Here is a 16,474-nt window from a genome sequence, read left to right as displayed (position 1 = left end):
GAAAACGCACTCACAGGAATCAGTGTTTCCCCAAATCTTTTAATTCTCCAAAGCAACTCCCAGGTCACAAAAAACAACGCATTTCGTTATCACCAGATAACTTGCTCACGGTTGATGATATATATACACACACACACACTATATACTGTAATTTCTAGTGCGAGAACTCAGCTGGAAGCACGACAGCACTTATAGCTTGAAGGCGACCTTACAAAAGGCCAGTAGCTGCGTTCATCCTTTAATTATAGATTCTTAACACTCCCCATAAAGGGAATTGCATAAATGGTATAAATACAGGCATTCCTACTACCAAACGATTCACGAATAATCAAATTTCGTAGACAGAAAAAGATGCTTTGTAATAAAGACTAGAGGTTAGTAACTGAGGCATTATTAGTGTGCGTCTTTTCAAAGTCCTTATAGTTCAAGTTTACACTAGACAATAGGAATGACATCACAGAAAAGAAAAAGCACAAGTTGTATGAGAAAATATTTCTAAACATTCTAACAACTGTACCTACAATGGGGCTATACTGAGAACTGAAGTCCAAAACTAAAACATGTTACTTACCTTCAGTGATGCGCTTTCTGGTAGCGACTGTATGTAGTTTTATTAGGTCCTGCATGGGATTAGTAAACAAACGATAATATAATGCACTGAGGCACGTTGGTCTCCCAGGAGATAAACAGAAGGCCACATCTTAAGAATCCACTCGATTGTTCCGTGCGATTGGTCGGATCACCATGCCATAACCTTCTGGATACCCACCATAAACAAGATCAGGACTACACAACAGGTCAAACTTAAAAAGTGGACTCGAGACACCAAAAACCCTTGTATTGAGCTACTAGAAGAAAGATGTGAGAAGGACCTAAGTCCGCCCAGCAACTTGCTGAACGTCAACGAACTCACTGATCACTACACTACGTCAATGAAGAATATAGTCAACTCCACCATGCCTCTAAAACTGAAAAGAATCTCAGAGAAAGATAAAAATCCATGGTTCAATGGGACACTGAATGAAGACAGGCGGAAACTTCGACTGGCAGAAAGAAAATGGAGACAGCATCCATCATCCCCCCAGCTGAAAAATCAGAAAAATCAGAAACTAGTACAACAAAAGTGTTCTCAATTCCAAAAAGGATTTTTTTTAGATCAGAACTGGTTGACGCCAAAAACAGACCTCGGAAACTATTCTAGATGTTAAAGCAACAATCTAATAAGCTGGCCAAATCTGCCCAAGAGACAGCTAAAACGCAACTGAGCTGTGAGGAATTCACAACATTCTTCACGGACAAGGCCATCACTCTAGAAAGAGAGCTCAGGATGGTAACTGACAACCTCACTAGCCAAATACCACCGCTGGACGATGCTAACACGAACAACGATCTCGAGAGTTTGAAAAACAATGCGCAATAGGCAACCTTGAAACTATATGACCAAAATACCATTGCCAAAACTATATCGGAGATCAAACCAAATAACCACTACATTGATCCCCTCCCATCAAAATGCCTAAAAAGAATCAACCATGTCGTCGTCCCTATACGGACAAAAATAATCAATGCATCATTATCTCGAGCGATCCTACCAGAATGCCTAAAAACAGGTCAAGTCCTCCGCATCATCAAAAAACCTATAGCAGACCCAGCAGATCCAAATAACTTTTGCCCAGTAACCAATATTCCATTCCTTGCCATACTTATTGAGAAATGTGTGCAAAATCAACTGAGCGACAACATTGCTAATTTCAATCTACTGGACGACTGCCAATCGGGATTCAGACCAGGCCACAGTACGGAAACAGCAATCTTACATATAGTGGATGATGCGCTACAGGTCCTAGATCACAATCAAACATGTTTATTAGTCCTTCTTGACCTGTCATCAGCATTTGCCACGGTAAATCATGAAAAATTGCTAGCCCGGCTTCAAGGCAGGATGGGAATATCTGGAAATGTTTTGAAATGGTTTGAATCCTTCCTCCAGAACAGAACACAAAGGTTCCTGGTCAACCAGACGCTGTCCCCTTCATGCCCAAATTCGATTGGAGTCCCTCAAGGATCAACACTATCTCCGTCACTATTCAACCTATATGTTGAACCCCTTACAGAAATTCTCCGAGATGCAAACATATCACATCACACATACGCAGATGACACTCAGATCTACATCAAGATCGCGTCACTGGAAGACATCAAGACAATGAATGAGGCCTTAAAAGTGTCACTACAATGGTTAACTAGCAATCATCTGAAGCTAAACGCACAAAAAACTGAATTCCTATTAATATATCACCTCCAAAGAACCCCACAAATGTGAAGGAATGGACCAAACTGATCGCAGCGCTAAACTGCACTCCTACCCTAGTTGACTCGACTAAATCACTAGGAATAACGCTGGATAAGAACCTAGACATGAAAGCCCACATCAAATCAATGGCAAAAAGTGCCCGGTTTCACCTGAACTATATCAGAAAATTGAAACATCACTACGACGGACCTCAAACTGGCTGTTCAGTCCTTAGTTATTTCAAGGATTGAATATGGATGTACAACACTAGAAGGTCTACCAAAAATTTCTACAGCACCACTAAAAGCCTGTCTCAATGCGGCCGCAAGACTCGTTACTGGGTCTAGAAAATATGACCATATTTCCCCACACTTGAAAGCATTAAACTGGCTACAATACGAAGCCAGAATCCAATTTAAGCTGGCATGTATTACCCACAAAGCGCTCCACTACAAAACACCAGGGTACTTAGTCCAGAAAATTGAGATATCAGTGGGAAGCAGACCAGCCAGGAGTTCCAAAGAGATGTTGCTGAAACCCCCCCATCTCTCGGAAGAAGAAAACGTATGACAGAGCATTCTCCGGGACAGCCCACAGAATCTGGAACTCACTTCCTCCAAACATTAGAAAAATTCCAAACACGGCAACATTCACAAGAGGGAAGCGAAGATCTTCCTAATGAACACATTCCACTCTTAAGCAAGACTTTCCTTCAGTACTACTCTGGGACCTTGATGTAGAACTTAATGGAAATACACATTGGGACCATTTGGAGAGGATTAGAGGTACACCGTTGCACACTAAACAGATCCTAAATGTGTTATTGTTGAATCTGCTAAGACAGACATATACCGGAATCTAATATATATATACACACTACTATACCGTTTTACTCTAACTGTAACACATGTAACTGTGAAGCGCTCTGATACCCTTGGGTCACGTTCGCGCTATACAAAACTCTATAAATAAGAAAGGTTGCCCGACTCCTTGTGGCAACCTTAGACAGCACAATGCACTTTATAATCATGGAAACCCAGGCCATCCTTGAGCTGACCACAAGGCACAAAACTATTTTAAGGTTCATTCAAGGTTTTATAAGTCTAACCATGACTTGTAAGAGGCCATAAATTAAGTAACTAGGACCACTGGCATAGCACGATTCGTTATTTAACCCCTCCCCTGCTGGTGACGGAACCACTCCGTCATCAGCTGCGGTCACGCTGTGCTGATGACGGAGCGGTTCCGTCACGGCCCGCTTGGAGCGGATTCCGCGCCTGCGCTGAGCGTTCCATTGAGCTGGCGGGGCCGTGACGGAACCGCTCCGTCATGAGCACAGCGCAACCGCGGCTGGTGACGGAGCGGTTCCGTCACCAGCATGCGGCCGCCCCGCCCCTTAGCAATGCAGCGGAATAGCCGCCGCAGTGAAGAGGTTAAGGCAGAGGGCATCACAGAATAACATCAGTAATAATTGAACTCTTAGAATTACTTTTACCGGGAGCAAGGCGAACTACACGACTGAACATATAAGAGGAACTAACACTTTTAAGAGCTAAAACTAGACATACAGGCTGAATAGTTGATCAAGAATCTTTAGTAGGTTCTGCAAGGGAGCAGCAACCAAGTTATGATTTAATTCACTTTAGTCTTTCCAGGAGAAAAATAAAGGGCCAATACTTAAAAATGTTTAAGTAAGTCCGTCTAACTCCTAGTGGCAATCTCAGACAGCACAATGCACTTTACAAGCACGCAAACCCAGGCCATTCTTGACCTGAATACGTGGCACAGTCAGTTTTAAGGCTTAAGTAAGGTTTTTTAAGTCTTAAAAAAGATTGTAAAATTGTATCAGGTAATTAAATAACGAATGAGAAATAACTATTTATTGCATAAATGCACTTTCGTTTTTTGGCAAGTACTACAACCAAGGTTATCCCTGCTCGGTCACACAGATTTATCATTTGTACAAGGATCAACAATCGTAATAGGGAGGTCGAAATAGGAATAATTGGTGGTCGATATTTGCAATGTTAGCTTGTTAGCATCATTAATTCGTTTTTGGCAACATGATCTTATATTGGTTCATCCACCCACGAATAATTTTGCATACTGTGAAGTTCACTGTGTTACTCGATAAATCTTCTAGTGATCGGTTTTATTTCTGCTATAATTGTTAAGGTTTTAATTAACTAAACAATACACTTAAATCGTATAGCTCTTCAGATGCAGAGGCTCGGCTAGGATGAAGATCTTTTTAAAACAAGTCTGGTCATTAGAGAGGATGGTGGTGTGTCCTTGTGAGCGAAAGTGTGACCACCAGATTCCTGTGTAAAAAGTATTTACCTATGTTTCAATTAAAGCTCTTTATGCAGACACTCCAAGTAGAAAGGGCCTCTCAATGCACTCTGGCTACATACCAAGGCCTGGGAACTTGACGTAGCACATTAGACCTAGAAAAAGGTGGGATGTTTGGCAAAATTATTTGGCAACAAAGTTTTTGACAACTCATTCACTCTGAAAGGTGGGCCTAAAATGCTGAAATTGTCTTATTTGGCAATTATTTCACCTCGTCGATGTATTCCATATATTCCACCCCAGCTGATCGCTTCACATGTGAACAATTGATTTGAAAACAGACAGGTTTAGCAAACCACGAGAGATCCTGCACAGCATGAAATAAACATCCAAAATAAAACAATAAAAACATTTGTGCCCACATTAGTATACGTGCAGTATGCCCCATCCACGTTTCTATTGCCAAGGTTGGCCTGAAGGTGAGGTAGAAATGAGACTAATCACAGTCGCAAATATATTCAAAAACAACAATTTAATGTCTTGCACAGATGCCCATTGCTAATATGTGTACAGAAAGGTAAGTTGTGAATTAAGAGAAGAGTGAAATATTACACTGTCAGTCAATATCTTGACATTTTTTTAAGGAACTAGGAGATTGGCGTAGCTCCATACTGCTTATTGAATTGAAAAGAATTCGTACCGCGCATGGCTGCCCCAGCGATGGGGCGTCCCAGTGCAATCAAGTACCGAATGACCAGAGAGTGTTTAATGGGGAGACATTATGCTGGGAAAAGCCTGGTCTTTATGGCTTTACGGAATGTCAGATGTTCTGAATCCCTCTGATGGAGACCTGGAGCGATTTCCACAGTCTGGCTTCTACAACTCTGAACGATTTCCCACCTGCTCTAACTCGTACGAAATGGGGGGTGCAAGCCAGCATTTCGTCCGCTTAGCGCATGAGGCGCGTTGGGGTATAGAGTGTTCGCATACCTACCAAAACCGGGGGTGCTTGCTGGGTTATAATTTTGGGGGCAACACACAGTGTTTTAAACTGGAGTCTTTTTTCTACTGGCAGCCAGTGTAGCTTAGGGAGAAACTTGGACACTGAGCAGGATTTCGGCATGTCAGAAGAGTGTGGGCTGCCGCATTTTGTATTCTTTGGAGCCGTTGAACACTAGATTTGTTGGCTCCCAGAAATAAAATGTTTCCATAGTCCAGCCTGGACAAAATTGTGGCCTGGATAATGGTCTGACGGATTTTGGGGTCGTAGAAGCCCAACATAGGTTTTAATGCTCACAGGAGTCCAAAACAGGACCCTGCGACTGATTTAGATTGAGCGTCAAATGACAGTTGACTGTCAATCCAGACTCCCAGATTCTTAACTGCCTCCTTGGGAGCGGGAGCCGGTTTTAGCTTATCTGGCCACCACTGCTCCAACCACAGATCACAATCCCTCCCAAACAGTAAAATCTCTGACTTGCTAGCGTTCAAGTTCAGGGCCATCCAATCCGCTATCGCCACCAAGTTCTCCTTGAATTTAATTAGATTGTTTTTACAATTCTTGGAGAAAGCGATCACTAATTGGGCGTCGTCAGCGTAAGACACCGACGACAGCCCTCTGCTTTTAGCTACAGTAGATACGGGTTGAACGTAAACGGTAAAGAGCATTGGGCTCAGTATAGAACCCTGTGGCACCCCATGTTGCAGAGTATACTCTCTGTAATCCTTAGGGTGGCATGATGACCTGGAAGGTTCTGTCCGCCAAGAAGGCTCTAAACCATTCCAAGGCAGAACCCCTGATCCCTATCTCATGCAAGCGGCTCAGTAGTATCTTGTGGGAAACAGCGTCAAAAGCGGCACTTAAGTCAAGGAGAATTAAGGCCACAGAGTTTCCATCATCAAGAATACTACGCATTTCCTTTGTCACTGCCAAAAAGGCCGACTGTACTGTGGTGGGCTCTGAAGCCATTTTGTGAGGGATCCAGAGTTTTGTTTCGCTCTATAAACTCTGTAAAGATGGAGTTTACGTGAGACTCTACTGCTTTAGCTAGAAAAGGCAGTGTGAGATTGGGCGGTAGTTGCGTGGCTTGGATGGCTCCAGGGACGGCTTATTTAGCAGAGGTGTCACTTTCGCATGCTTCCAGGCAGATGGTAAGGATGCTGAGGCCAAGGATAGATTGATCAGTTCCCTACCCAGTGGTGAAATAAGGGTATGAAACTGACGAAATTGATCAGAATTCAACGGGTCTGCTAGAGAACCTGATTTAATTTTCTGACAGTGACTCAAACTTGATGTAAGACAATAGAGGGAAAGACTGTTGTAATTATTGTCCACCTTGTTCACAAAATAGTTGGCCAATTTGTCACACTGATGGTTTGAAGTGACAGGTGAGTCAGCCTTCAAACTCGGACTCTTCATAGCTTTGAGCAAGGTGAAGATAGTTTTGGAGGGATTATTGCTCTCCGATATTTTGCCCGCAATAAACTTTGCTCTGGTTCTCTGAACCAGCTTGTGATACACCTTGATCGCAGAACGGTATTTGTATTTTGCTTCCGCATCGTAGGTACACCTATAAGCTCACTCAAGTTGTTTACAGTTTTTTTTTGCTTTTGACATGGAAGTGTCAAACCATGGATTGGATTGCCTTAGTTTTTTTTGCAGTCAGTTTAACAGGGATGCAGCTGTCCAGGGCTTTAGTCAGCCAGTCATGAAAGAGCGTATTGGCCACATCTACATTGAGAGGTAGCTGAGGCTTATGGCTTGACAGTAAGTCCTGAAAGTCCTTTGAATGTAATTTGTGCCAAGGTCATTTCAGAACTGGCCGAGGGCAGCTCCGTATTTGCATACCTTGCCAACTCAGGGAGAAAGAAACAAGAAAATGATCAGTCCAGGCCATGGACTGATCATTTGATCGATGAGGTTATATGATTGAATAGCCTTGATTTAAGGCCAACTCCTAAAAATCTCAGAATGTCTAAAGAGCCCACATTGAGGCTGAATATGGGTCAGGTGGTAGGTAATTACTTCATGGAATCCGGCCCTTCCGATTCCAATTGGGTTGAGGTTTTTTACACCCGGTTTTACCAGGCGTGGGGGAACCACATACGATTTTTCTGACCTGCAGTTGCGTCTAAAAAAAATTGTGGCAACAAAACACATCCTCAGCAGCCAAGGCTTACTTCGCATTTTTTTTTTGTTATATCCCCTTTCCACCCTCCAACAGGTTTGCTCATACATTTACCATCTCCTCTGAGCAGGTACAAGTATGTAAAACCCCATGGAATTGTCAATTTATTGTGGTTTGACTGGGGAAAGAAAAAAAAAAAAAAATCAAGTTAGTCACACTGTAATTCCACCATCCCATTATGTTTTACTCGTAATTGAATGGCACTGGTGCGAGATTATCACAGTGTAACAATAAAATTGCATTTAAGATTTTACTGTTAACTTAGTACCGGACAACTTGTAATCAGAGACATTATGGGCAAAATGAAAAAGCTAAAATAGGGTCGTCCAATGGCAACATTTTCAGTACAGTTATTTGCTTGATTTCTCTTTCATCTGAAACACTTACCATTTTATCTAGATTTTCAATAGATCTATAGATCTCCCCTTGAGATTCGTCAAAGTATGTGTAACGAAAACGTTGACCTTAAAAAAAGAAAATAAAATAAAAATAAAACCGCTGCTAAGAAATAAAGTCCACCCAAGCACCTTTTTTGTACTATCACTGTAATCATGGTAATAATTAATAACATGCTGAAAATTTCAGTGAAAGTCTAATAAACACTTATCACCAACGAATAGCAATTCAGGGAAGACTGAAAGAAAAAAGCATCCTTTAATGTGTAAACACATTACTCAGCCACAATACTTTTTGTGTTCAACACTGAAATTGGGTGAATGTAGGCTTTTCATGGAGTGGGATACTTTTGTGGATCTTGGCCTCATAGCGGTCAGACATAGTTTAGGCTTGCAGTTTATATCATGGTGTGGCTGAGCGCAGTGTTTTGTGTCAGGCAGTAGATGGGATCTGGTACGGAATGCTAGAAATGTAACTCAGAAAGATCCTCTTGAGCATGACATCCATGTTGCACCTCAGGGTGCTAGAATCTATACAATGGTTGGATACAGCTAAGGTGATGCACGTTGTAAACCGAGAAGCAACTGCCATAATAATCCTAACAATTGATTGGAGGTTGGGAAACAGCCCTTTGTACATGAAACACAGGGAGGAGAAGGCCTATACACTCTCTCTGTTAATTCATGCAGAAGGTCATGAATGTGTCTCTCGCCTGTTGTAGGCACAGAGGGTCGCCGAATTTAAAGAACCATCGAAACCCTTCCAGGCCGCCAAGCAAGCCAAATTAGGTTTCTCTTACATGTTTCTCCTTTTCTTCTCCTCCTATTCAACCCACTAGGTTGGATCCACTAGCATTGAGACATTCTTGGCACCATCTTGTTTGCCGTCATCATTTTGAAGCTTAAATTGAGCACTATATCATGCCTGGTTCATTCCAAAGCATGAATCAGACACGAGACCTAATAACTGATAAATCCCTCGATTTGTTTTTACCACTTAGAGGGGAATGAGAATATGCTGGAAACACTAACGCCCCACATTAGTTATATAATCTTCTGGTCGACAAATCAGCAGAGAGGCTCAACTATTTGTAAAGAAGTTTACACCCGATGTCTATTACCAATACCTCTAATGGTAAAAACTTGGCTCAGAAACACTGCGTAGCACTTTTCAGTTTCCTGCTCCTGGGTAACTTTAGCTTTTGGGAGGATGAGACTAATAACATGTATGCCAGCAACACGTTGGAGGCCTGCTCTGCTATTAATCTCAACCAAGTGGTCACTGGTCACGCTCATATGGCTGGCCGCAATCTTCTCACTTTTTACTTCAGGAAATAATATTGACCATGTACCAAGTTTGCTTCTTCACGAAACCACGCCCATCTTATTTTTTTAGGGGCCCTGCCTCGTTCCTTCCAGCGTACCATCTCAATACTTATTGCCCACAATAAATTGTGATGACCTGTTTTACGCCTTGGGTTGCCCGCTCTTGGAAATGACGTGGACTCTAATAATCAGAAACTCAATACATGGATTACGTGATGTACAAACTTTTCATTTGCAAAAATGGTAGCAAATTACACACTGACTTTTTTCGCACTAAAAGGAATTTTACAACTGACCAATGGACTTAATGGACTTGTATGTCCATTCAAAATATTCAAGTAAATCCTAGTAGGTCGCAATCCTACCTACTTCATCAATATTAATTTGGTAGGTTATAAATTGCGACTCACAAGTGGATACCATCACAGGGATGGAGTCAGCAGACCACCATGACTGTGATAGCATTTTAAATAAAGTGCATTTTTTACTGGATCCCAATTTTTCTTGACAGAAACGGGTGCATTAAAAAATGTAAAACAAAAAATCCTGTGGACCACTGCCTACTCACCACTTTTTTTTTATTATTCACGAAGGGGAGTGAATGGATTAGCATCTCCTTTAAAGTACTGGTAAAATTTAAATGTTTTACGACCTGAATTTTATCGCAAAACATTGATACGTAGCAATCACTATTTGGTCTAGAGATGCCCTAAACACACCCCTTCAAAATAGAGATTGGTTGTGGGTTTCTAAGCTATTTTTGCAATTTGGTAATGTGATACAAAATCAGGAAATGGGTTAAGTACATAACAAAATTGTATTCTGCAATCACAAACTCTTATTTTGTGATTCATATGCTTTGGAACCCTTGGTTTCTATGTCACAAAAATCCCTCAAAAGGGTAGAGGTAGCCTGGTGCAGGGTATATATTGAGTCTCCAAACAATCGATTCAACTTGGTTCTCGAAGCACACAAAGCTATAAAGGAACCCACTTAAAACAGTATTGTTTGCTTCATTAAGTCTGTCAATAACCCCACTACTGGGGCCTACAGAATAGTTTATTCATTTCCAGCGATACTTTAGCTACAATCATACCAATAAGTTCTCAGACTGCTTCAGTTCAGCTCCTCCTTTAACATTAAAGATATCCAATGCTCTTCCAGTATTCCTATTTTGAATAGACTCTCTGCCTTTTTGCACACTTTAACTTGGGTCTAATTTCCTGACATTGGGCCAGGCTCTGCTCTGGATTCCTTTTAAAACCATCGAATAGCACTCCCAACCATATTTCCTGCTCTGACTGAACGAACTACTTTGCAATTGTAGCTTCATTTGGAAACAGGCCATTTCCATTTGCTCCCGGAAAAACCCCAGAACCGACCCTGCAAGGCCAGGCAATTGCTGTTTTACGGGTTTGCTCTCTTAAGCCTGGTAAGATCCTGGAGTGCACTGTAGAGAAAAAGCTCTCTCTGATTATAGAGCAGAATTGGTTGCTTAACCCACTCAAGTGGGATTTTTAGTTGGCTACAGACGATCTGGAGATAACTTTAGATGGAGGGAAAATGCAGCTCATCTGGCTTGATCTCTCTGCTGCCTTCGACACAGCCTCCCCGCAATCAGTCTAACCTGTTTATTAGAGACTGAATATTTTTCTTTCTAGCCACATTCAGGCTATTGCCACACTACATTTTCAGCTGGCGTTTAAGCCACTCCTTTTAGGGGTACAACATGGCACCTCACGTAGACCCTGTTTGTTCTAATGCATATGCCTTCCATCTAGGATCCTGGGTGCATTCTTTTGGTTTTACTTTTGTTTTCTCTATATCCTGAAACTCTGCCCTTGACCTGACTAGACATACATCTGCCCCCCAAGACATGCTTTAACACTGCCTCACTGAATCTGCAAAACAGATAAACTTAAATTCGCTTTAGCACAACACTGACAAGACCCAAAGCCCTTTTCTTGCAAGGTTGTTCATTCTGGTCCACCCTTCTAGAGGGAGAAGACACGTAGTTACTGGTTAACCTGGTTAAAGTTAAACAGAGCCCCAGCATCACGAAATGGATGCTGGTGCCACAGACCGGAGTCTGCCCTCCTGCTGCTGGACGAAACTCCGGCAGGGGAGGCCTGAACAATAGGTTTCCTGTCCAGGGAGGTGCTGGAACCTCCCTAGACAGGCTTTCGTGTATTGGGGCTGGGTGGGTTGCATTCAGTGAAAGCTTTACAGACACTGCCTGGGGCACACAAGGTGCTCCATGCATTTCCCAGTTCAAACCGGTTGCTGGGGCGCTCAGCCCCAGCTCTGGCGCGAAACTGGACGAGGGGAAGGGGTGTAACCACCCCCTCTCCAGGTCCACCCATAGGAGGGACCTTAGAGCTAGTACAACCCCTAAACTTACTAGAAGTATAGGACCCTAGTCCCTAGGACTTTAGATTACCCTGGATGAAACTCTGCAACATATATCTTGGACCTTCGACATTCCATTTCGACTGGAAAACTGAAGAAATCTCCCTTGTGGTCAAGGAGTGACCACAATGTTCAAACAGGCACCAACTTCATCTTTGCCGGTCTGCATTTTCGAGGCTTCGCCGGATCCCAAAGAATCTGCGACACAGGACACGGACTTCCAGACATCTCTGATGCTGACCTGTGCTCTGAGACCTGTAGCGGACACGAGAGACGTGGGACCGGAACTCCTGGACATCCTGCATCTTTACGACTGCACCTACTTCCCGCGGTAGCCTGAAGTTGTGCATTGAGGTATTTGAAGCCCCTGCCCCGAGCACCTTTTGCACCGAAGCTCAGAGGCCTACACTCCACGAGTGTCCTGTGGGCCCGCTTTGTGCATTTCCGCTCGAGGCCCCTTCGCAGTTCCTAGTCCGTTGGCTAGTGAGCCCCCATGAAGGGCCATCTTTGATTTAGTGAGCTTTCCTGGTTGCTCCAGACGTGCTCCCACTCCACTTCACCCGGACACTTTTCCTCTGGTCGCCTGCAGCATTTCTTCGCAGCTCTCTATTGTAATCGACTACGAAACCCAACACCAAAAGACACCTATACATCCGGCTTCCCTGGGTGAGGTAACACAAGTGCTCCGATGCTCCCGTGGTTCTTCACTATCGAAGTGTCTTAGTCTAAAAGGGTTCCATCGTAGTTCACCTAGAAGTGCCCTTAATATTTAAAACTGTAACTTGTTCGTTCTCCATTGAAAGTCAATGGTGATCCACGGCTGTGTTTAGACACTGCAGGCGTCCCCGTGGGCCTCCTGCATTCTAACCTTAGGTGGTTATAGGTAGCCCCAGCGGTTCTACAGGTCCTAGGCCTGCTTTCTAACTCTCACGTGGCTCTTATACCACTATTTTAGTATATGGTTTGTGAGGCCCCTAGGGCGTAACGTATACTGTGCAACTTATCGTATGCTAATTAGGTTCCTTGTATTGTACTGTTACCTCTGACCTCATAAAGAGACCAGAGGGGTTGTGCTTAGAATAAATACATAATATTTGATATATACTTTATGTGGTGTGCTTTCATTTGATCATTCAAGAGATTATAAATGGTAAAACAACTAGCTTAACTCGCCTCTAAGTCTCCGCCTGAAGGCTGCTCTCCACAGCTACCACTAGGATCGCTTTCTATAAGGTTTACTTTACGACCTACTATCAATAAGGGTCGTTTTGACTAGTGCAAGGAGCCCACTAGAATAGTGGACATCATATACCAGGCAAACTTCGCACACCCATCTCAAGGTCCTCACCAACGATTCACTTGCCTATAGACAAAGCCTTCGCACACATACTTTTGCCAGTCTCTCCTTCAAGCTACAGAATGGAAAACGGGTCCCTGCTTGCTTGCTCTTCTATTCTCGTGAAGATTTTATCACTACTCTGCTCAAATTGGTCACCCAAGTGGTGGTGTGATGCCACCTGCACAATGGCAATTTGGTGTACTCTCTCTTCCTTGGATTATCTGTAAATTATTAATGGCGCAGTTGCCAGACTCCATATCACCCTGTGCCAAACAGAAACAGTTTGTTAACATGTTCCTGATATTCAATGGCTGTCAGTGCCTTAACGTCTTTGTATTTCCACCACACTTCTCAGCAGACCAGTCCTATCGTCCTTCACGTGCACTTTGTCAGCAAAGGAACATCCTGCCTCCTTCGGCCTGTTACAGAAATATTCTAACAATCCTTCAAAGGGCCTGCTCTTTTCTCTAACCTCCCTGCAAGAGTATGGATTATCTCGGCATCTTCTTTTCGTAGTGAGACTCAATCAATCTTTTAAAAACATCAAGTCTTAGCGGTTTGCTAACCTTTCCAGATCTCCTTCTTACATCTCTTCTCCTAGGGCCGGGTTAACATTCAATAATACTGTAGCACTCTTGAAATCTGCTTTCAACTGTTAGTCAAATTTTATGCAGATTTACAAGTCAGAACCAAAATTAAATCAAAAAGTTAATTCAAACAATTTCAAATGCAAGCAGCCACTTATCTAAAATGGGAAAGACTGCTTGTACCGTCCTGCATTTTGAGAGAACTGGGACAGTCTTACCAGTTAATGTGCAATGCCACCTACTTCGATCATATGTCAAAATCCCTTTGCTTTTCGCCTATTTATGTTTTACCTTTTTTTTGTAAAGAACCACTGACCACCTTTACAAAGCAACAAAAGGATAGTCAGTTTTACTAGGCTGCTTTAAATCCACGTTTCATATAAATCAATTTAGTGGTTTTTTTCCTGCAGTTGTGACAGTAACTTCCCTATGAGAATTAACACATGCATTTGCACTTCTGAACCTCCCTCAATATTCCACTTCCCCCTCATAACTTATTTTCGTACAAATCACCAGGTTCAATTGGATGTGGTTTCAGTGAAGTATTTTTGAGTAGTTAAGCCAGTTCCTTATTTCACACAGTTGCCATAATCACTAAGCTGGCCACCATTACTTGTAGAAGGAGGAAAGGAGAAACCAACACACCAACACACACACACCAACACACACACACACACCAACACACACACCAACACACACACACGCGCACACACACACACACGCGCACACACACGCGCGCACACACGCATCTGCATACTAATTTAGACTCTCGCAGACATCTCACTTGATCTTGCAAAATACAAGGCTCTCTAGTATCCTCTTTGTAGTCCAACCAAGGAGGACTGATGTATTCTACAGGTCAGCATCTTTAGATTTAGTCACTGTAGGACTATGAACTGGAGGGCAACACATTAACATTAATATTAATATTAATAGGTTCTGTCTCTGGTCTGTAATGAATTAAATCATTCTGCTTACCTTGGGTATGTTGCGGGAAGGGAGAGATGGTAATAACACAAAATAGGAGCATCCTAATCACGAGTCAGGAGGGTTCTGGCACTGAAACTTGGCTTTGTTCTTTCAAATATTAGAAGGTTAGCCCAGAAAGGGGGCGAGAGTTCTGTTGAGGAGGAGTGGTGCCTGCCAATGGTTTATCTGTAATTTGCCAGCAGTGGTTCCTGTTGCTTCTATTTCCAAGATATCATATGTTGCACATTCAACATTTAAAGGACAACAATTATAAAATGTAGTTTATACGCACGCAGCTCACATGTTGCACATTCAACATTTCAAGGACAACAATTATAAAATGTAATTTATACGCACGCAGCTCACATCCTATTCAATCATACACACTGCAAGCATCTCGGACTGGGTTGTTCCTACTGGAGAAGGACCAAGGCTGATTTGCATTCGGCAGAGTCTAATTTGAGCGGTCACAGTGGAGGAAAAAAACGATGGACTGGGCTTAAGCTCCCCGTAACTAGTTGCTGAGATTAATTCAAACATTCCATCCATCACTTGTTTGTATTTTTCCTTTTGATGTCCAAAGTTCGACGGGGGTGTCGATGTTTGGTACCATGCTCACTGTGCCACTGGAACCAAGCTGCACCGGACTGTAGAGGCCCAAACAGACTAAACCGTCTTAGATTGTTTGTACTCTGGTTTGGAGAGGACATGTCTTGGCAAGTCAAGCTGGACTGTTCCTCTTGGAGCAGAACCCTGGCTTTTTTGCATCAGGCTGGGTCTAATCTATAGTGGCATGGAGGGCAAAACAGCAATGGGCTGGGTTGAAGCACAAGTAATTGCCAATGGTTGAGATTAATTCAATCTATTTTATTTCTATTCTTCAACATGAGAAATAAAACAGGTTTCAGAATGAAGGTTTAATGACATGACAGCATCATGGCCCAAGCCCTAGTGACATCCCGCATGGACTATGGCAATGTGCTGCTCTTAGGCACTACGGAAAAAAACCTAAGACGAATGCAAGTCCTCCAGAATACTGCTACTCGGTTAGTGTTGAGACTCCCCAAAAGAGCAGCATCCAGTCCTGCCCTGGAGTCACTACACTGGCTTCCAGTCAGAAAGAGAGTGCTTTATAAAGCACTCCTAATCTGCCACAGGATTGTTTGGCATAAAGCACCGTCCTATCTCTTTGACTTGGTTCAGATCTATGAACCTACTAGAGCATTACGCTCAGTCGGAGTAGGGTTACTAAAAATTCCCCATGTCAAAAAAGCAAAAATGGGTGGACGCTCCTTCAGATGGCTGGCAGCCAGCAACTGGAATAAACTCCCGGTCAGCTTAAGGCTAGAAGGATCTGAAATGCAGTTCAGGAAACTCCTTAAGACCTACCTGTATAAAAACTAATCCTTCTGGCCAGCCCGCTATCCGCATCTTTCTCTCTCCGTAGCGCGGGGACACGCCGAGATGGCGTCACCAGGCGCTTTATAAATCCCCTTTATTATTATATTATTATTATAAAATAAAAGTTTTACCTACCCTTTCCAAAAGAGTAATGATCTGAAAAGTGCCAACAATGCCCATTACGGTTTCTTTATTATGTGAGTGTCACTGAAGGTCTAGCTGTAGGATTAGTAGAAGTGGCTAAGCCTGAGGACAGAACTTTTCAAAAACATTTG

At 42.9% G+C, this 16,474-nt stretch overlaps 1 protein-coding gene across 1 annotated transcript in view; it reads right to left on the bottom strand.

The window, feature by feature from the left end:
* MEMO1 (mediator of cell motility 1) overlaps positions 1-16,474 on the bottom strand; it is a 152,050-nt gene that overhangs the window by 35,543 nt on the left and 100,033 nt on the right. Inside the window, exon 7 of the mRNA XM_078649282.1 lies at positions 8,161-8,237. Within this exon, the coding sequence (XP_078505408.1) occupies positions 8,161-8,237 (77 nt within the window). The remainder of the gene's footprint in view (positions 1-8,160; positions 8,238-16,474) is intronic.

This window comes from Lissotriton helveticus, chromosome 6 (assembly GCF_964261635.1).
Source record: "Lissotriton helveticus chromosome 6, aLisHel1.1, whole genome shotgun sequence".
Taxonomy (NCBI): domain Eukaryota; kingdom Metazoa; phylum Chordata; class Amphibia; order Caudata; family Salamandridae; genus Lissotriton; species Lissotriton helveticus.
This window is presented reverse-complemented; position numbering and strand designations above follow the sequence as displayed.